The 19847-nt window shown below is 43.8% G+C and overlaps 2 protein-coding genes and 1 long non-coding RNA gene across 3 annotated transcripts; all 3 read left to right on the forward strand.

Annotated features, from left to right (window-relative positions):
• The first annotated feature begins 463 nt into the window (after positions 1 to 463).
• Positions 464 to 7574, forward strand: LOC115921709 (RE1-silencing transcription factor-like). Its single transcript, XM_030979698.1, has 2 exons — positions 464 to 616; positions 6596 to 7574. Exon 2 carries the CDS (start codon positions 6600 to 6602, stop codon positions 7266 to 7268), a length of 669 nt encoding a protein of 222 aa, XP_030835558.1. The 5' UTR covers positions 464 to 616; positions 6596 to 6599; the 3' UTR covers positions 7269 to 7574.
• Positions 7575 to 8757: 1183 nt separating this feature from the next.
• Positions 8758 to 11026, forward strand: LOC115921710. Its single transcript, XR_004063061.1, has 3 exons — positions 8758 to 8846; positions 9842 to 10004; positions 10760 to 11026. It is a non-coding gene; the product is annotated as an uncharacterized LOC115921710 (long non-coding RNA).
• Positions 11027 to 16351: 5325 nt separating this feature from the next.
• Positions 16352 to 17491, forward strand: LOC115921575 (verprolin-like). Its single transcript, XM_030979145.1, has one exon. It carries the CDS (start codon positions 16352 to 16354, stop codon positions 17489 to 17491), a length of 1140 nt encoding a protein of 379 aa, XP_030835005.1.
• The last annotated feature ends 2356 nt before the right edge of the window (positions 17492 to 19847 follow it).

The following is a 19847-nucleotide window of genomic DNA, read 5'->3' on the forward strand; positions in this document are numbered from 1 at the left end:
TAAAAATTGGACTTTAAACTTGTATGACATTAAAATAACGTTATGTGAAACTGCATAGAATGGCAATTATATATTACAAAAAATGATAACAAAAAATAATGAAATAACTCCAGCCCCAGCCACCACTACTATCCCCACACCCCGATAACTTTGTCTTGATAAAAGTCTAGTTTACACATATTTGGGCATTCTTTCATGATAAAGGTATGTTAAAAATATACTGATGAAAAAAACAATGTATATATAAATACTTATATGTTTGGATTCTGTTTTCTTCTTCATATGCATGTAACCTTTGATAAGATATATGCAAGCATCAGACTTGGCATTTGTAATAAAATATACTTCTTTGATGTCAAAGCTACATTTTGTGTGAGAACAAGTGAACTTGTGTGGCGGAACAAGTGAACGTTAACTGGAAAGTATATCGACTAGTGACCAATCAACCTTCATTTGGTGGATATTGTGACGGAATGTTACAGTGTTTAACCTGAAGAGGGCGACATTTTGGTCAGATTGATATAAGTGATTTGATAACGCTGCGAACGGGCAGTCCGTGTTTTGTATTGATGCAGTAAGGAATGCAGTAAAGTAAGCTGAAAGATCAAACATCATTGTAAGTTGTCGTTATTTGTCTCGGATATTACTTTGATTGAAGTGATTGATGAATGCATGATTGAGATCCTCGTTGAATAGTTGTGAGTTGTGAGAGTCGACTGTCTGGGAGAGTTGACTGATTTATAAGACGAGACCTGGTTCGTGTCGTTCGGAATTGCTACCAAGTTCATGGAACCAGATCTCGTCACACTGGTGGCAGCGGCGGGACAACTAAAACAGCGTGGGTCATGCTTCCAGCGTGAAACTACATACTAAGACACGGACTCAAAACACGCCACCTTTTTAGGTGCTAACGTGAGCTGCGAACTATCGAGAAGTGCAGCCAGGTGAGGTGCCAAGTTGAGGTGCCAAGTTGAGGTGCAAGTTGAGGTGCCAAGTTGAGGTGCCAGGTGAGGTGCCAAGTTGAGGTGCCAAGTTGAGGTGCAAGGTGAGGTGCCAAGTTGAGGTGCCAAGTTGAGGTGCCAAGTTGAGGTGCCAGGTGAGGTGCCAAGTTGAGGTGCCAGGTGAGGTGCCAAGTTGAGGTGCCAAGTTGAGGTGTCAGTTGAGGTGCCAATTGAGGTTCTACTTGAGGTGGAAGTTCTTTGTGCTACAGCTCTTAATAAATTCACCATGGATAAAAAGGAGCATCAAAGGTCCTCAGTTAATGAATGTGACCTAACTCAATTGAACACAGAGCTGGAACGTCTACGAATGGAGAATCAAATTTTACAGTTGGAACGTGACAATGCACGGTCAAAAATTAATCTGATAGAAGCAAGACAACAGGGATTGTCTTCACAAAGTACCGTCAAGCTTGGACAGTTCGAAGAACCATCTGTGAGAAGGAGAGTAGATACGGACATAGTTTTCAATGGACCGTACACTGAGAGAAACAAGGGTGAAAACACGCCCGAATGTGGAGAGAAGAAGGGCTTGTATCCTGAGCTATTGACCCCAGACCGGAAGGTTGGAACCGATTGTTCGACTCCTGTGCCGGATACCATGTTTTCTCAAGAGTTGGCTGGGGACATTGGGTCCCCTTTCCTTGAAGGATTCGATCCCAATTTTCCATGGGAAAAGGCCAGTGGAAGAACGAAATCGGCTCTTACGAAGAAGCCTGACAACAAGCAGGGTGATGTGGAAATAAAAGAAGAAGTTTCTAGAGATTGTTCAATAGTAACAAAACAGAGCCAAAGGCCTTGCATAACACCTGATCGGTTCAATGGACAAACATCGTGGCATCAGTACTTGAAACACTTTGAAGCATGCAAAGATATAAATGGTTGGACAGAGGAGCAGGCAAGTGCTTTTCTGACTGTAAGCCTTCAAGGTGAAGCACTCCGTCTGTTGGACCATCAGCACGATCGCAAACTTACGTATAGGGGACTGACCAAGCTCCTAGAGCAGCGATTTGGCCCAAGTCAACAGGCAGAAAATTTTCTGTTTGAATTGCGTCATCGCCGTCAAGGCCAAACAGAAACACTGAAGGAACTTGGCCAAGTCATATGTGAATTGGCAATCAAAGCCTACCCAGACATTCCAGAGGTTGGGAGAAAAAGGCTCGAGAAGAACCATTTTATTGAGGCAATAGAAGACCGGACTATCCGAGAAGGAGTGCACAGAGCTAGGCCAAAGGACATTGACGAAGCTATTCGTGCGGCCATAGAGACAGAGAACTATGAAAGAATCGAAGAAGAACGAAGATCGGAGAGACGTCCGCACAAATTGGTGAGGGGTTCAGAAAAGGAATCTGAGCAACTCATCCAGAAATTGGAGCATTTGTGTGAAAGGCAGGCAACACAATTCGAGACAATGACAAGGCTCATGAATGAAAGATTTCTTTCTTCTGAGAGAGTTCCCAAACCACCAACTCCTGGAAATTCCGGCAAGAAATGGCGGAGAAAAGAAGATTTGATATGCTTCAACTGCAACGAAAATGGACATTTCGCAAGGGAATGTCCTCTTCCTGAAAAGGAGAGGTCGGGAAACGACGAACAGCTGACCGGAAGGTCCACGGGAAGGCTGTAAGAAGTAACGGACCTAGTCGACTTGATGATGGAAGGATTGTAACACTTACACCTAACGAAGAACCCAAGCAAGGCTTATTTGTAGAGGGTACCATCAGGTCTATAAAATGTAGACTCCTCATCGATACAGGTTCAACTGACACAATTGTTAGAACTGACATGTACTACAGTATTGCGAAAGAGCAGAGACCGGTTCTTGAACAAGACAACGTCAGGGTTCAGCAGGTAGATGGAACGCCACTTGATGTGCTAGGAGTTGCCTGGACAGAAGTCAAAGTTGGAAAGACAATCTTTCCATTAAAGGTCATCTTTGCTAATATTAGGAACCAGGTAATACTTGGAATGGACTTTTTGATTCCAACCGCTGGGGTTCTAGACTTCTTCCGGCTGGAACTCATCTTGAACGGGGAACACATTCGATGCCTTAACCAGATAGGGAGATCATTCCTAAGAAGGATTTTAGTGAAAGAAACTATTGAGGTGCAACCAGGTCAAGAAACGCTCGCGCAAGGTGAGATCGCCAACTGTGTGGACGAGATGACGGGTACTGCCATAATCGAACCAGTTGCAGGCGGAGGCGAATTGGCTCGCCATGGGCTGGTGTTGGCAAGGTCCCTTGTCACTGCAGAGGCAGATGTTTTGCCACTGAGGTTGTTTAACCCGGGGAACAACAAGATAACACTTCGCCGGGGAACAATGGTCGGGATGATCTCACCAGCGGAAGTGCATGAAAGTGGGGAAAGGACAGAGAATAGTGGAAACGATGAAGTTCCTTCATACCTACAAGACTTGTTGCAACGAAGCCTGAGCAACATCGATCCGAAATATCACCAAGCTATCAAACAGTGCCTCGTGGATTTTCAAGATGTATTTTCTTCTGGAAGTCACGATTTGGGCCGGACCAATGCTGTCAGACACCACATCGAAACCGGCAATTCAAGACCTATAAGACAACGCCTTCGACGTCACCCTATCGTCAATCAGCAAGAGATTGATCGCCAAGTCAAATCATTAGTGCAAGAAGGTCTCATCGAACCTTCCGATAGCCCCTGGGCAGCCAATGTAGTGCTTGTGACTAAGAAGGACGGTACAAAACGGTTGTGTGTAGATTACCGCGGCCTGAATGTAGCAACTGTAAAAGACGCCTACCCTGTCCCCCGAATAGATGAGACCTTGGATGCACTAGGCGGGGCCAAGTGGTTTTCAACCTTAGATCTAGCTGCAGGCTATTGGCAAGTTGCCCTTGATAATGAAGCTCAAGACAAATCATCTTTTGTGGTTCGCGGCGGCCTATACAAGTGGAAGGTAATGCCATTTGGGCTGTGTAATGCCCCCGCAACTTTCGAGAGGTTGATGGAGAAAGTGATGGCTGGTCTACAATGGGACATATTGCTCATCTATTTGGATGATGTAATAGTGTTCGGTCGGACAGTTGATGAGCAAATCGTACGACTTCGCACAACATTGGCGCGGCTCCGGGAAGCCAATTTGAAATTGAAACCATCCAAGTGCAATTTGTTTCAACAGTCGGTGAAATACCTAGGTCACATCGTGTCTTCAGAAGGAATCACAACCGACCCTGCCAAGGTCGAGACCATTCGGAATTGGCCCAATCCCACATGCAGCAAGGATGTTCGAAGCTTCTTGGGGCTTGCATCCTATTACCGCAAGTTCATTCGCGGGTTCGCATCCATCGCATCACCACTTCATGAACTGACTGAGAAGGCTAGGCGTTTCGAGTGGAATGACGAATGTCAAAGAGCTTTCGAAGAGTTGAAGGAGTGCCTTATCCAGGCTCCGATCCTAGTATGTCCCTTACCAGAGGGGGATTTCCTGCTTGACACTGATGCCAGTCAGAATGGTATAGGGGCTGTGTTGTCCCAAATTCAGGAAGGCGAGGAAAAAGTAGTCGCTTACGCAAGCAAGAAGCTATCGAGGGCTGAGAGGAACTACTGTGTGACCCGTCGCGAGCTGCTAGCAGTTGTGTTCTATTTGAAATACTTCAAGCAGTATCTCTACGGTAGGAAGCTGACCGTTAGAACAGACCACGCTTCTTTGCAGTGGCTCCTCAACTTCAAAAATCCAGAGGGCCAATTGGCACGTTGGATCGAGGTTATCGCAGCATACAAACTGACAATACACCATCGTCCAGGAAAGAAACATGTGAATGCCGACAGTCTGTCCAGAAAACCATGTTCTCAGTGTGGCCTTGTTGATGACACAAGTGACGGCGAAGACACATCTACAGAGACAGATACTCCCTCCGAGCAAGTCCAGTTCCATTGTAGGGCAATTATTGCCTTACCTGGGGTCACTCGAGAGGCCTTAAGAGAAGGCCAGTTGGAAGATGATAGTATGAGCTGGGTATTGAAGGCTAAGGAAGGAAGAAGCTGTAGACCAGATTGGGAAACAATAGCCAACTCGACAGCTGCAAAGAAAACGTACTGGGCTCAGTGGGACCAATTGGATTGCAAGCAAGGAGTACTATGCAGAAAATGGGAGACGTCGGATGGGGCATGCGTGAAATGGAAGGTTATCCTGCCACGGAAGTACCGAAAAGAATACCTAGAAGCAATCCATGGGGGTACAATAGGAGGTCATCTAGGCGTTACCAAGACATTGTCAAACGTAAAACAGAGGGTTCATTGGTCAGGCATGTCAGGAGACGTGAGGTCATTCATCCGGTCGTGTGACCTGTGCGCCAGAAGAAAATCCCCCTCAAAGAGGGCACGTGCTCGACTTCAACAGTACGAGGTGGGAGAGCCAATGGAAAGAGTAGCAATGGACCTTGTCGGGCCTTTACCCAAGACCATCCATGGGAATCAGTGGATCCTTGTAGTAGGGGATTATAAGAGCAAATGGATGGAAGCGTATGCGCTTCCGGATGCTCGAGCTACAACAGTGGCCCAAAAGTTTGTCGAAGAATTTGTGTGCCGTTTTGGTGTCCCTCGTGAACTACATACCGATCAAGGAACTAATTTTGAATCGCAGGTGTTTGCAGAGATGTGTTCCCTGTTGGGCATTCGAAAGACAAGAACAACAGCTTACAACCCGAAATCAGATGGGCTCATTGAGAGGTTCAACAAAACCCTCATCAATATCACCGCCATGCTCATCGAGCAGTCAAAGAAGTCTAGGGAATGGGATGAGTGCTTGCCATATGCAACTAGCGCATATCGCTGTACTGCACAAGAATCCACGGGAGAGTCACCCAACATGCTCATGCTCGGGAGAGAAGTGACGCTTCCAATAGACCTGACTATGGAGAATCCAAAGTATCGCTGTGATGAACCAAAAACAGACTACGCTGAAAAGCTACGCCAGAATCTACAACAAGCTCACGAACGGGCTAGCGAGTGTCTTAGGAAGAGTGCCAGGCGTCAGAAACGCAATTATGACAGGAAAGCTACCACCACTAATCTCAAGGAAGGACAGTTTGTTTGGTTATATGATCACAGCAAGAAGAAGGGGGTTTCCCCGAAATTACAGCTGCGATGGATGGGTCCTTACCTAGTGGTTACGAAGATCTCAGATGTTACGTTTCGGATTCAGCTGAGTCGCCGATCGAAAGCAAAGGTAGTACATGTAGATAGGCTCAAGCTGTACACTGGTGAAGATCTTCTTGCATGGGAGTATCGCCTTAGAGTTCCTGAGGAGGAATTTCCCTTTGCTGATTCTCCTAATCTTTCCCCTGAGGTCATACCAGAAGAGATCAGCCCTGCCAGTGATGAAACTTTGTCAGATGATCATCAACCCCAGCTTGATGAGACCCCTGCTGATGACCAACCCCAGCTTGATGAGAACTTGCCTGATGATCATCAACCCGGGTTCGATCTTCCCACTGATCTACCTCAGACTCCCGTGATTGAGAGTCGCTATCCCAGAAGAAAACGAAAACCACCAGATTTCTTTTATTAAATAAGAATTATCGACATAAATAATTATTTGTGTTTTGTTCTTCACAATTGCAGAATAATGTCTGAGGAGTGGAAGAAACCAGAGGACTTGGATGGGGACCGGCTTTACAAGTGCCGAGAATGTCTTTCCACGTTCTTGTACCACCGCAGCCTGATGCGCCATATCGGGGAGAACCATCGGGATGGATCCCGGAAGTGGAACTGCAAGACCTGCGATTATTCCTCTACCAGGCGGGGGAATTATGAAAGGCACGTGGACGGACACCGAAAGGACGAACAGCGCACGGTTTCCAGAAGAGAGTCGAGCAAAGAAAGAGAACCGGTGGGCCGGGGCGGTGAAAGGGCAAAATCCCCAGATCGACGTTGTCCGGAGACGAAGAGAGACGACAGAGACCAGCCACAGGAAAACAACACAGCCATTATAAGTGTACATCCAACTCCAGTGCCTAGTATTGATTCTTCCAGAGATGCCAGAGGCAAGCCTCTTGCCATGCTTAAGAGAGCCGCATCCCAGGATGAGGTGGTTTCGTCATCGTCATCAGCATCATCTTCGTCGGAAGAAGCTGAGAGTGGAGGAGAGGGTGCCACTGGAAATGCGCGTACAGACAGACCGGTTTTCAAGAAAGCGAGAGTTGAGAAGAGGATTACGACGACCTTTACTATTGAAGGACGCGTAGTTCGTACGAGAAAGACGAAGGAGTTCTTCGACCGCTTCATACTTGTTTAAGTTAACACTAAGTCTTACTGGTTTACTTGATCTGTTTTGATTACAACTATAGGCCTCAGTTTACAATTTGCTTAAATCAGGTAGGCCTACTAGAGGTCAGGTTTTTTGTTGTTGTTGTAACTTAAGTATTACTAGTGATCTTACGAGAAAAGTGTTTTGATATTCTTTACATTTCCAAACGTATTTTGGACATTGTTGATCAATGTCTTTGTATTTGTGATTACTTGTGTTATATAATTATATATCTATAAAAATAACAGGAAGAAGAGAAAAAGGCAAATGTGTAGCTTATTACGTTGATTTGCTTGGCCTTTCTTATAGATTGGTTAGGAAAACAAGAATTAATAGTAAAAACCGTTTTACATGTTTTTAATGCCTATATTGTTGAGCTATGTTTAAAATGTCGTTTCGGTAGGTTTAGAACGAGGACGTTCTAGTCTAAGTGGGGGGTTGTGTGACGGAATGTTACAGTGTTTAACCTGAAGAGGGCGACATTTTGGTCAGATTGATATAAGTGATTTGATAACGCTGCGAACGGGCAGTCCGTGTTTTGTATTGATGCAGTAAGGAATGCAGTAAAGTAAGCTGAAAGATCAAACATCATTGTAAGTTGTCGTTATTTGTCTCGGATATTACTTTGATTGAAGTGATTGATGAATGCATGATTGAGATCCTCGTTGAATAGTTGTGAGTTGTGAGAGTCGACTGTCTGGGAGAGTTGACTGATTTATAAGACGAGACCTGGTTCGTGTCGTTCGGAATTGCTACCAAGTTCATGGAACCAGATCTCGTCACAATATACTATAGCCTCCATAGCCTCATGACCAGGGGGTGGGAAGTTTGAGTTGAAAAGCAAAGAGAAGATAAAGGGAGGAGTCAACAGAATTGTGTTCTGCAAAATTAAAATGCTAAAAACACAAATAGTGTTGGCTTGTCATGAATGCCAGAGAAGAGGATAGGGTGTTAAAAGTAGATTAAGAAGTGAATAATAGAATACTAGTACCAAAGAAGATTCGCTTCAGGTTGTTGCATGCCAGTGCCCGAATAAAGGAAATGATTATGGTTACATATAGCGCTTAGGTTTCAAGTTTGATTTTACCCAAAACATTTTCTGAATGTTCATAAAAGTGTACTGTAATCTGTATTTCAGGGTAGCAAAATGAGCTGATTGGTTTGTCACTTAGTTTCGTGTATTTGTTTATAATCTTTAGTAGATCTAGACAAAGTTTGTTTTTTTCTTTACAAATTAGCCTACTTTACATCCGGTCTCATTTTAAAACGACATGAAATTGGAAGATCTTTTTTTTGCTAGCTGTGTAACATTTAGAATAATCATGAAAGAATATGCAGAATCCTTTTCTATTTTCAGTCCCTTCTAAGCTATTATTTTCTCTCTAGTTCTGATTCGGAATTCTAAGCAGAACGAAAGCTGTCATTTAATTCGATAATATGAGACCCGCGCAAGGCTATCTGCAGCCAGACTCGACATCGACAGTACATGTTATACAGGCACACCAAAACTCTTTACTCGGAGAGAAACTGAAGTCTGAACTTGGATAAAGACAAAACGAATGCACGGTAGGTGTGGTATCTTTCATTTTAAATTGACTGATATTTCTGTATCTCAGCTACCTATCGTTCTGTGAAAATTCTTTTTAATCCCTATTTATAGCTCTGACAAACCCCGTGACAAACACGCCCATAATTTCTGCATGAAACCGCGATGTCAACCGATGTCCTGCTGCTAGCTGAGCCTAACTCCAGGGAGCTCCGCCGCCAAAGGAGTGGGCGGCGGAGCTCCCTGGAGTTCGCTTGACCCTTGAGATGCGGCACAGCTCAGGCTATTTCAGCTTGGCTTGCTCGCCCATATCATCCCGGCTCGCGCGCCATGCCGGGCGCTTGGCAGGGAATTGGCGCTCCCGATCCCGCTCCCTTTCTCTCAACTATTCCCCACATTTCTTTCAATCATTCTGTTGTCTTATTTGTTTGGTTGGTTGGTTGGTTCGATCTCAGACTTTGACTCATAACTCCGGCGTGGAGATTTAATAAAACATAGACTCTACCAAAAATCAACTAGGTCTAGATCTAGACCCCTAATTAATCCTAAATCTTCATCAATTGTTCAAATAATAATGGTTATGAATAGTTCTTATGTTTCTGGGGCTAATGTATCCAGACTTTGACCTGTAACTCCGGCGTCAAGATACCTGACTAAAACATAACGGTACCCAAAAATCAACTAAATCTTCATCAATTGTTCAAATAATGGTCATGATTTAAAAGTCGTTTTGTTTCTTACCCATTTCGTGTCAATTTTAAAAATCTTTTTTGGAGTATTTTTCCTGAAAACAAAGACATTATGATTGATATACACTCTCTCACAGGTTTTACGGCAACCGCTGCACAACTACAATTGCATGTACATGTACCATACTGACGAAGGGGCGCGGGCGTGAAGTTAGCGACTGTTATCTTACATCCTCATCAAATTCAATTCACATTACTTGCCTGCTATTAAAGACCTCTTTTTCTTATTTCCCTTGAATGGTCTTTAAACCTACATTATAATACAGGTGTTACTTCAAATTCTGTATCCTTTCTTGGAAGTGAGATATCATGAAGAGACGCAAGGAGCCAGATTACAGCCATGGTGATGGAGATCAGAGGAACAAACTATTCTTCATGACTGAACATGCAGCCAGCAAAAGAAGAAGGAAACTGTTTTCGGTTTGAGTGGTAATTATTTAGTGTACTTCGTGAGGATAATGTGGTGGTTGTGGTGTGGTTGGTGTTTGTGGTTGAGGTAACTAAAATCAGGGTTTTAGTGGTGGCAGTTGGGAACTTGGGATGAAAAGCAAAGTGTTATTTATTATAGGTTTCAACAGGATCACCTCACACTTCCGTATACTGATGCTGATGCTGATGCTGATGCTGAATAGATACTGATGATGATGCTTTCATTTAATTTGTAGCGGATTGTCAAAAGAGATAATATCAGTATTTGATCAGCTAATAACGCATCCCTTGAATTGATCTATGCTTTGGTTATCATTCACTATGCATTTCTGCAACCGGGCGAATTTGTGTCCAACAAACACGCACACAGAAAAGGGACAAAAGGGATGTGTGGCATTTTTATTTATAGCTAATTAGGTCCAAACTATCAATTCCTCATGAAATGCGAAGACATTTGCAGAAGAATTCTTTTCAGAGCATATGATGTTTTTCCAACTGATAATCAAGCAATGAGAAAGCTTCTAAACTATTTTTCATGTTAATTAGAAGTTTAGAACACATGACCAAACTTCTCTTTAAATCTGTACTTCAGCACATCCGACAAACCAAATGTTGTACACGTATATTTAGCAAACATTTTCATGACATGTTCTCTGCAGAACTTTACATACATAATAAGTACATGACATATGTAATCTTTTTCAAAATGGATATCTGAAACTTTTCTTCAATTATCAATTTCCCTGCATTTTCAGCAGATGGTCAGAGAAAGAACCTGATCATTGATCAAGTCAGTGGTGTTGTCAATTCATAGAGGATCAATCTATACTCCGCTACTCTGTATGTCAGCAAGATTTGCGGTGCGACAGAGAATTGGCTGGTCACGACACCATCGAGGATCAAGAATATCTAGTGGTGCATGGTCTTCATTCTGCAAGGTAAGGTATGTTTTCTAGAACCAGCAACAATTTTTTTCCTTCTTTTTTGCCCCCCGAAATTTGAAAATCGTGCCGACCGATATTTCGCTCAGTGGTTGGAGGGGGGGGGGGGGGTATTAATTTTGTTTAGCAAAAAAATTAACCCCCAAAACACCCCCCCCCCCCCTGCGTATGCGCCTGCATACTATCATATAATAAGGGCAACAAAAGTTTCAGTGAGAAAGCATGTGCTACTAGATCAGCTGTGCACTATACAAGGTTTCCCCTTCCGTTAATAAGAAGAATTTACTGTACTGTGCTCAGTCTAAAACTAAATGCATGGAATATTAAAAGAGAGATTATGAAAATCTAAACTGACAAAAGAAAAAAGAAAATTAAACCCCCAATGCTGAGCTCTCAGTCTCAACCGTTTAAACTCTGGAGATTACCATCAGGAAATTTCTGTATGACAACGATTTAATGATCATGCATTATTAGGCTTGACAATTAGGACCTTTAATAAATCTCCTTTCTCTGGGTTTGTCTATGAATGTGTCACTTGACTGTGAAAGTGTGTATCACGCAGCGTGCAGACACAATGCATGCTGTACCATAAATATGCATTAAATGTAATGTCCCTATTACAATAGGAGTAGACAGTGGTTGACACTTGCATGTATGATTCAATGGGCCTGGCCAGCGTGAGTGGCACGTGTGGGTTGTTTGCGGTTTGCATCACGCTAATAGGATATGACTGCCTGATTGTTCGGTAAGCAGGTCAATTCAATGAGCAAAGATCAAATATTAGGAAATAATATATGTCTTAAAGGGATAGACTCGTAGTAATTATTTTGACTTTCAAACATTTATACTCTCTTATTGTTTGCTTGATTTTTCTTTAGAACTTTCATCCGTTGAATTATTTCGATACTGTGTAGTTTGTGCTATCTTATAAGCATCCTGTTGTTAAAATCTTTTACAGAATTTGGCTTGTATTGTGTGATATATATGATATGATGTACTGAATTGAAAAATAGAGAAAATTTCCACCAAATGTGAAACACAATTGTGAATAAATTCTTGTCAATAAGGTAAGAGGACAATTATAAATCAAATTTGGGAAACAAACACTGGTGCTTCAATTTATATATTGTAATCCTTGCTTATTCTGACATGTGTATGAATTTTGAGTAGTGTTAAGTAGGTACATAACTGTTGCTGCTCTCAAGCAAGTGGGGAAAATAACCCAATTTGACTAAATGCTGTAGTTGTCGATATCATTGTTAATTTAGATTTTATGCAGTCTACTGTATAAGTCTAATAGTTGTTGATTAGCCGACTTCAAATTCTAAAATACTTATAACTATTTATAAATTTAAATATAAATATATGAAATGTCTATCAATTAATGTCTATTGTTTCAAACCCCCTCCCCTCACTCCTTCCCGGCCGCTAACTTACATTATATTTCCTATGAACTATCTATACCTGCGCATGTGCACATAGTCATTTTCCTTGACCTCATAAATATATGGTTTATTTTGTCAAGACTAGGCAGTATTGTAGCTATATACATTGTATGAGAAAATGTGCAGCGAAGGTGAGCGAGCAACCAATATACTATAATATCAACAAAAGAAAACGGGTTCAAAAATCGCCCCACACAGATTCGAAGTTTTGAGTCTCAAGCGCAGCACTCTTTCCGATCACGCCACACCGAAAACTGCAATGAATCTATTTGCCTCACTTGACCCAGGGTAGGTGATGTGTACCTGGTATGAATATTCCACAAAACTCTATTGTTGCTGATAACACTGGCCAGAACTAAAGCCAGGCCAAACATTTCCTAAGCTCCATTGAAGCGAGATGTTGTACCATTAAGGCCTTTTCGACTGTGTCAAAGACAAAGCCTTTCTCGTGTTCACTTGGGTAGTTGACACTCCTTGTTCACTTCCCTTTGAAACCGATTCGATTTCAGTCAAAGCCCGCTCGCCACACTATAGTGAACATGATGACGTCATGTGCAAGGGTTTCTCATACAAATTTCCAGTGCGACCAACACTTTGAATGAGCTCAAATCATGTGCCGGCAACCCAAGCTATGTACCATCACTATATAGAGAATGTACGTTTCATTTTATTAGGTGGTCTGTCAACGACAGATCACCTATTGATTTCGCTAGAATTTTCTTTCTTTCTTTCTTTCTTTCTTTCTTTATTTTTATTTCTTCCGTACACTTTTTTGTGCACACGTTTACTCGACATCAACAAGGTCAATTTCCTTCGAAATTTCTGTCAGTCATCAGGTCCTATAATATCAAGTTCCTAAAACCTTTTTCAAGTTCATGGGGTCATCGTGACGTCATCCAGGCGCCATTTTGTAAAAATCAGGTCATTATCATATCTCAATAACGAGTCATCAAAAATCAACCATATTTGGTATACATCAACTTCAAGTCAAAGGTCAACTAAAAATGCGCGCATCAAAATTTTAAAATGCTCAAATTCATTCCAAATTTTTTTTGCACACGTTTCAGGCCATTGTAAGCATTTTCAAAATTTGCGCGCGAGCACTTATATTTTTGCGCGTTTCCGCGCGTAACCGCGCGTACTAACATTTTGCAACATGGAATTGCCAAATTTTCACTTTTATATTTATTACATTTTTCCAAGCATTTTGATACCTTGTTCACCTTTTTTTGACCAGTAATAACGCAATGAGCGTCCGTCAAAGTTTACAGTACGCGCGGATCTGCGCTATCTGTATCCACAATACATGTGCAAAAACATGCCTATACAAAATTCATTGTAACTCTTCAGAATGGATGGTTACCCCCCATTTTTCTTAAATATTTAGATAGAATATGAGTCGGAGATATGAATTCATGTCTCATTTGACCCTCTATTAACTCATGACGTCATCATAATGGCCTCCGAACTCAAAATTTCAATTTTCATATTATGACGTCAGCAGATTTTTGGAAAATTGATTGTATCTCTGTAAATATTGATCAATTTTCTTTCAAATTTTGATATGTTCTACCTGAGAATATTTTCTACAAATGCAGTCACCACGATATTTCATTTTGACAATGGTATCATGGCGTATTTTTGCGATTAAAGGAGGCATGTCAATTTTTTACATTTTGCGTGTATTCTCTATGGGACATGACTTTTTCTCAAAACTGGATTCTACATTCTCGTCTTTCGCGAGCAATATCTCCGTCGTTTTATCTTTGTTTACGCTGAGCTTTAAGTATGTGTTAGCTGAGACAATAAGCTATCACAAGTGTGCCCTTTATTTTTCGATCAGATGCCGGGATCATGCTCATATTTCACTTACAAAGTGGGATTTGAGAATTGCATTTTCCGTTTACGCGCACGTTTGTGTTCGTAATGGTCGTACGCAACCTAAAATCTCCTTTTTTTTTGTCTATCATAGTATTGCCCATTTTATTCCGAACAATTTGATACCATGTTTATCTCTTTATAATCATTAATAACGAAATGAGCGTCCGTTCAAGGTAAATTCCGTTCGAACACTCAATTAACTCATGACGTATTTATGATGGCCTCCGTTCAAGGTAAATGTCTGTGCGTGCGAGCTCTTGTAATACATAGCATATATGGGCAAAAACATGCCTATACAAAATCCATTGTAGCTCTTTAGGATGCAAAATGACCCCAATTTTTTTTTCATATCTTGATAAAGTATGAGTCGGAAATATGATTTCATGTCTCATTTGACCCTCAATTAACTCATGACATCATCATAATGGCCCTCCGAACTCAAAATTTCAATTTGCATATTATGACGTCATCATATTTTTGGAAAATTGATTGTATCTCTGTAAATATTGATCGATTTCATCCAAATTTTGATATGTTTTAGCTGAGACAATTTTCTACAGATGCAGTATCCACAAATTTTCATTTTGATGAAAATATCATGGCTTTTTTTTGCGATTAAAGGAGGCATGTCAATTTTTTACATTTTGCGTGTATTCTCTATGGGACATGACTTTTTCTGAAAAATGGATTCTACATTTCCGTCTTTCACGAGCAATATCTCCGTCGTCTTAGCTTCGTTTTCGCTGAGCATCGAGTATGTTGTAGCTGAGACAATAAGCTATCACAAATGTGACATTTATTTCTCGATCAGATGCCGGGATCATGCTCATATTTCACTTGCAAAGTGGGATTTGAGAATTCCATTTTCCGTTTACGTGTGATCTCTATGGGAAATGTTTTGGTATATCGGTAACGCACTTGACTTCCGACCTCGAGGTCCCTGGTTCGAGTCCGGGTGTCTCCAACAATTTGTTTTCTTCACTTTTTTTTCTTTTTGACCTTTCACTGTACCATCTCCTTTGAATATTCAAACACGTACAATCGCAAATAATGTAATAAACAACCATATTTACTTTATTATCCCCTATTATCACTTGATCCATTACTTTTTGCGTGTAGTCCCTATGGGAGATGACTTTTTCTCAAATCTGGATTCTACATTCCTCTCTTTTACGAGCAATATCGCCGTTATTTAAGCTTGGTTTTTGTTGATTTTGGAGTATGTTGTAGCTGAGACTATATGCTATCTAAAAGTGTCCCCTCATTTTTTTCAATCAGATGTCATCATGGTCTGTTGATGATGATCATCAACATCATCATGATGATGATCATCATCATCATCGTCATCACCATTACTATCAAGATCATCAGTATCATGATCATCATCATGATCATCATTGTTTACATGTCTGTATAACTTGAAGGCAGACCACCTTATTCGTCCTCGTGACGAATTAAATTCTAGTTTTCTTTGTCACAGCCGACGGAGCAGACTTTTTCCATGCATGGGTTGCACCGAAGCACACCTGCTATAATTATAATTATTGTGCATGTATGATTTACATCAATAAATCAACGTATCTACCTATTCTACTTTGCTATGTTGCACCTCAACATTGCATCACCGAAACTTAAAACACATCGCCAAATTGCTCATACCCCCCCGCCCAATAGCGCCCTCCGTGACCCTTGCGTCCGAGCGCTGCCGACGTAACCTCTTCCTCTTATCTCTTCACATCCGAACGGATAAGTTACACTAAAAATCGCTCCCAAAAGTTGAAGAGTTTTTCCTCTTTAGTCGCTTTTTGGTTCGCATTTTCGCCTTTTATAATTATTCTCTACGATTTCCTTTTTCGTTAGAGAGTAGTTTCACTCCGTGAATTTATTTATTTATCAGTATTCTAGAACGTTTTCTTACCGACAACTGTTCTTTTCCTCTTTCGCGTTTTCCCGTCCTCACTCCGAGTCTCGGGTGCGTGCGGGGTAGTCGGTGGGGTGTTTCAGTCACTGGTAGTTTATTTAATTCTTTTTGATAATTGCTCATACCCTTTGTTTAATCTTTCTTTCCCGCAGGTTTAATATGTCTCGCAGTTCTAATTTTCTCTTAGCAGGTTTCTCTAAGAAGAAATCGAATTCTGTCGCGAGAAAGAAGACGAAGGATTCTAGCGAGTCTTCGTTAGTTACGCCCCTCGGGAGCGGTGGTGACACCGCAAACCCCGGGGATGCAAATGTCAGCGGACATTTATGCGGGCAAGGCAAGCCCATGAGAATGGTCGAGGGGGCGATGTTATCTCCCCTCGGGACGGTTCCCGGAAACCCAGAGGTATCAACTCTGGGTGGAACGGGCCTTAGTTCTGCACCGCCATCAATTGTTCCGTCAGGTCTTTTGTTTGGTCGGTGCACAAATCCATCGACGGATATTCGGGTTGCTACCGTGGATCCGGACTTGAACCGGTCACCGACCGGTTCTTCTGTTCCTTTGTCGGCTTTGCCGGTTCCGAATTTCGGTCCGGATACCCGTGCAGCCGAGTCGGATCCTGGTGCTTCAACTAACCGCGCCTCTCCGTCGGTGCGTGTTCCGTTTTCCCGATTCGGTTTGCGTGGAGCTCCTACCGTCGGGCTTTTATCGGATACCCGTCCCGTTTCTTCATCGGCTGTTTCCGTTACCGCTACTTCTCGTAAGAGGCGGGGTATCCGGGACGCTGTGGCCGGTTCTTCCTCGGATTTTGTTTATCCGTCGAAGAAACCGCGCTCTGATGTTACGGAACCGTTTGCGGCTCCTCGGGGTCCGCCTTTGGTGGCTACTCTCCCTCCGTCAGTGCCTCCACCCCCGCCAGAATTTTCGGATTGGATGCGGGCTTTTGCTGACGCGTTATGCTCTTCGATGCCCGAATCGGCTCCTCCGGTTCTTCCTACTTCAGTTTCGGATCCGATCGCGGTTGATTTAATTTCGGAGCTTTCCGAAGATGCATCGATCTCTCCTGAGCAGTCGCCGGTGCGGGTTTCGAGTTGTCGTATTCCGCCGGGGTCCTCTCTTTTTGCTTCTCCGCCTCACGCATCGTTGGGCGCTCCGATAGGCGGGGATCGTCCCTGTTTATCTGGTCAAGATGGGGGGGCTCGGTTGATCGTTGGGACACTGGTTCCATCGCTCAGTCGGCTGGTTCAGCTGCGGGGGATGATGCGTCTACTCCGTTTGTGTCTCTGGCGGCGGAATCGTTAGCCTTGTTTCACAAATATGTGCCCGATTCTTGTGTCGTCCCGGAGTTATCGTCGGGGCGGCGGGGCTTCCTGTCTTCTAAATCGGACTCTTCAGCAGTTCAGGGACTGTTTCTTCCTGATCTACACAAAGAAGAATTTGTGAACGCCGCAAAAGACTTGTCGTCATCGTTTGGGGAAGAAGTTTGGGACTCGTGGTCCTTTTGATAAAAGTGAACTTGCTGTTTGATCTTTCTTCATTGACTGCTTCTGGTCTCCGGATGTCCGTTGTTATGGACATGCTGGTGGAGCTTTTGGCTAGTGCGGACGATCTCCATATCACTGTTGAGGATCGTTCGATCTTGGTGCAGGTCATGAGAGAGGTATCGGGTATTCTTTTCTCACAGCTTGCGGTGGCTTCGCATTCCATCGAGAAGCATCGTCGGGAGGCTGTGCTCACTAGTTTGGGCATTCGACCACGCCAAATTCCAGGACTGCTTCCGCAGATTCCAGTGGCCAGCCCCCACCTTTGTGGAGATAGTTTCACTACTCTACTGCAAGCCGAGATTGATGGTGAGAAGCAGGCTCGAGACCTGTCTGTTGCTTTTCGCGATGTCCAAAAGCCGGTTCCTTCCTCCAGACCTCGTAAGAAAAGTTCGAAGAGTTTGGGTTCTTCTCGTAAGAACGTCGGCCAGTCTAAGGGCCGCCCTCAGGACTGGTACCCGGTCGAGGAGGAATACCGGGATCGTGGTCGTCCTTCGTCTCGAGATTCGTCTTACCGTGATTCTTCTTACCGTGGTGCGTCGTCTCGTGGTTCGACTTCTAGGGGTAGGTCGTCCAGGGGTAGTCGCGGGGGATATTCATCTTCCCGGACTCCCTTTCGTGGAGGTGGGAAGTCATTCTCTAGATGATGGCTTCCCCCGAGTGCTTGGGTCTCAGGTCGGCGGGCGGCTCCGGAGATTTCTCCCGGCGTGGGAGAAGATCACCAGCGACGCGTTTGTTCTGTCGGTGGTGCGAGAAGGGTTCTTCATCGATATTGTGGAACCTCTTCCGAATGGCGTCCTCCGGAGCCGCTCTCCGATCATGTCCCCTCTTTTTCAGGGTCACATTTCCTCCGAAATCGTGTCTCTGTTAGAGAAGGGGGCAATAGAAGAAGTAGACGATCACCCGTGTCTTTGTTTGTCGCCGGTGTTCGTGATTCCCAAGCGCTCGGGTTCTTTAAGAATGATTCTCAACATGAAGCGGATCAACCTTCATCTGGGAAAGGTTCATTTCCGAATGGATCATCTGGCAACCATCCTTCCGTCTTTGAATCCAGCAGACGTCGCGGTCTCTTTGGATCTTCGCGACGCTTATTTTCATATACCGATACATCCGCGGTCGCGGGATCTTCTGGGGTTTCCTTCCTGGGCAAATTCTACCGATACAGAGCGCTCCCGTTCGGTTTGCGCCCTGCTCCTCGGATTTTCACGAGAGTCGTGGCGTCGGTCATGGCGTTTCTGAGAAGACGGGGTCTTCGTCTTTTCGCTTATCTGGACGACTGGTTTTTGGTCGCAAAGTCGGAGGCTCTGCTGTTGGATCATACATGTGCAGATTCTGATCAGCACGACTCAAGATCTCGGATTTCTCATAAATTGGGAGAAATCGGAGTTCGCCCCGACTCGCACGCCGTCTTACCTAGGTGCTCAGCTGGACATTTGTCATCAGCTGGCTCGTCCCAGTCTCGACAGGGTCGAGACGATAGTCAGGACGGCTCGTTCTCTGAGATGTGCACGTCGGGTGAAAGCCGAGCGTTGGCTTCAGTGGCTAGGGTATCTCTCCAGTCTAGTCGACATTCTTCCAGATTGTCGACTATTGATGAGACCCTTCCAACTCTTTCTGTTGGAGTTTTATCAGCCGAGCGTGAGTTCTCTTTTGACGTGGATCCCCCTGTCGTCCAGAATCAAGGGTCTTCTAGGTCCTTGGCTTCGTCGTTCCTTCCTCCTTCAGGGCAAACGCTTCCGAGTTCCTCTCCCTTCCGTGACCGTCACCATGGACGCGTCGCTGTTGGGTTGGGGAGGTCATTGCCAGGGGTCAATGATTTCAGGAGACTGGAGTCATCTGGACTTTCTGCCCCACATCAATGTGTTGGAACTCATGGGAGTGTTTGCTTCGCTTCGTCACTTCCGTGCTCGTCTGGTGGGTCGCTCGGTTCTGATACTTACGGACAACGTGTCGGTGATGGCGTGGTTTCAGGATCTCCTGACCCTCCTGGTGGGGACTCCGTGGTAGTTGCCATGTCATCCGGATCTGGTGTCGCAACCTCTGTCCGGTATTCTACACCAGCGGCCGGAAATCCTCCATCTGACCGCTTGGCCGTTATCGGGGAGAGGGCTCGTTCG

This window comes from Strongylocentrotus purpuratus, unplaced genomic scaffold (assembly GCF_000002235.5).
Source record: "Strongylocentrotus purpuratus isolate Spur 01 unplaced genomic scaffold, Spur_5.0 spur5_scaffold_10, whole genome shotgun sequence".
Classification (NCBI taxonomy): Eukaryota; Metazoa; Echinodermata; class Echinoidea; order Camarodonta; family Strongylocentrotidae; genus Strongylocentrotus; species Strongylocentrotus purpuratus.

Bases quoted from the DNA above. Each gene is read 5' to 3' on its own strand.
- LOC115921709 (XM_030979698.1), top strand. From the start codon at position 6,600: ATGTCTGAGGAGTGGAAGAAACCAGAGGACTTGGATGGGGACCGGCTT.
- LOC115921575 (XM_030979145.1), top strand. From the start codon at position 16,352: ATGTCTCGCAGTTCTAATTTTCTCTTAGCAGGTTTCTCTAAGAAGAAA.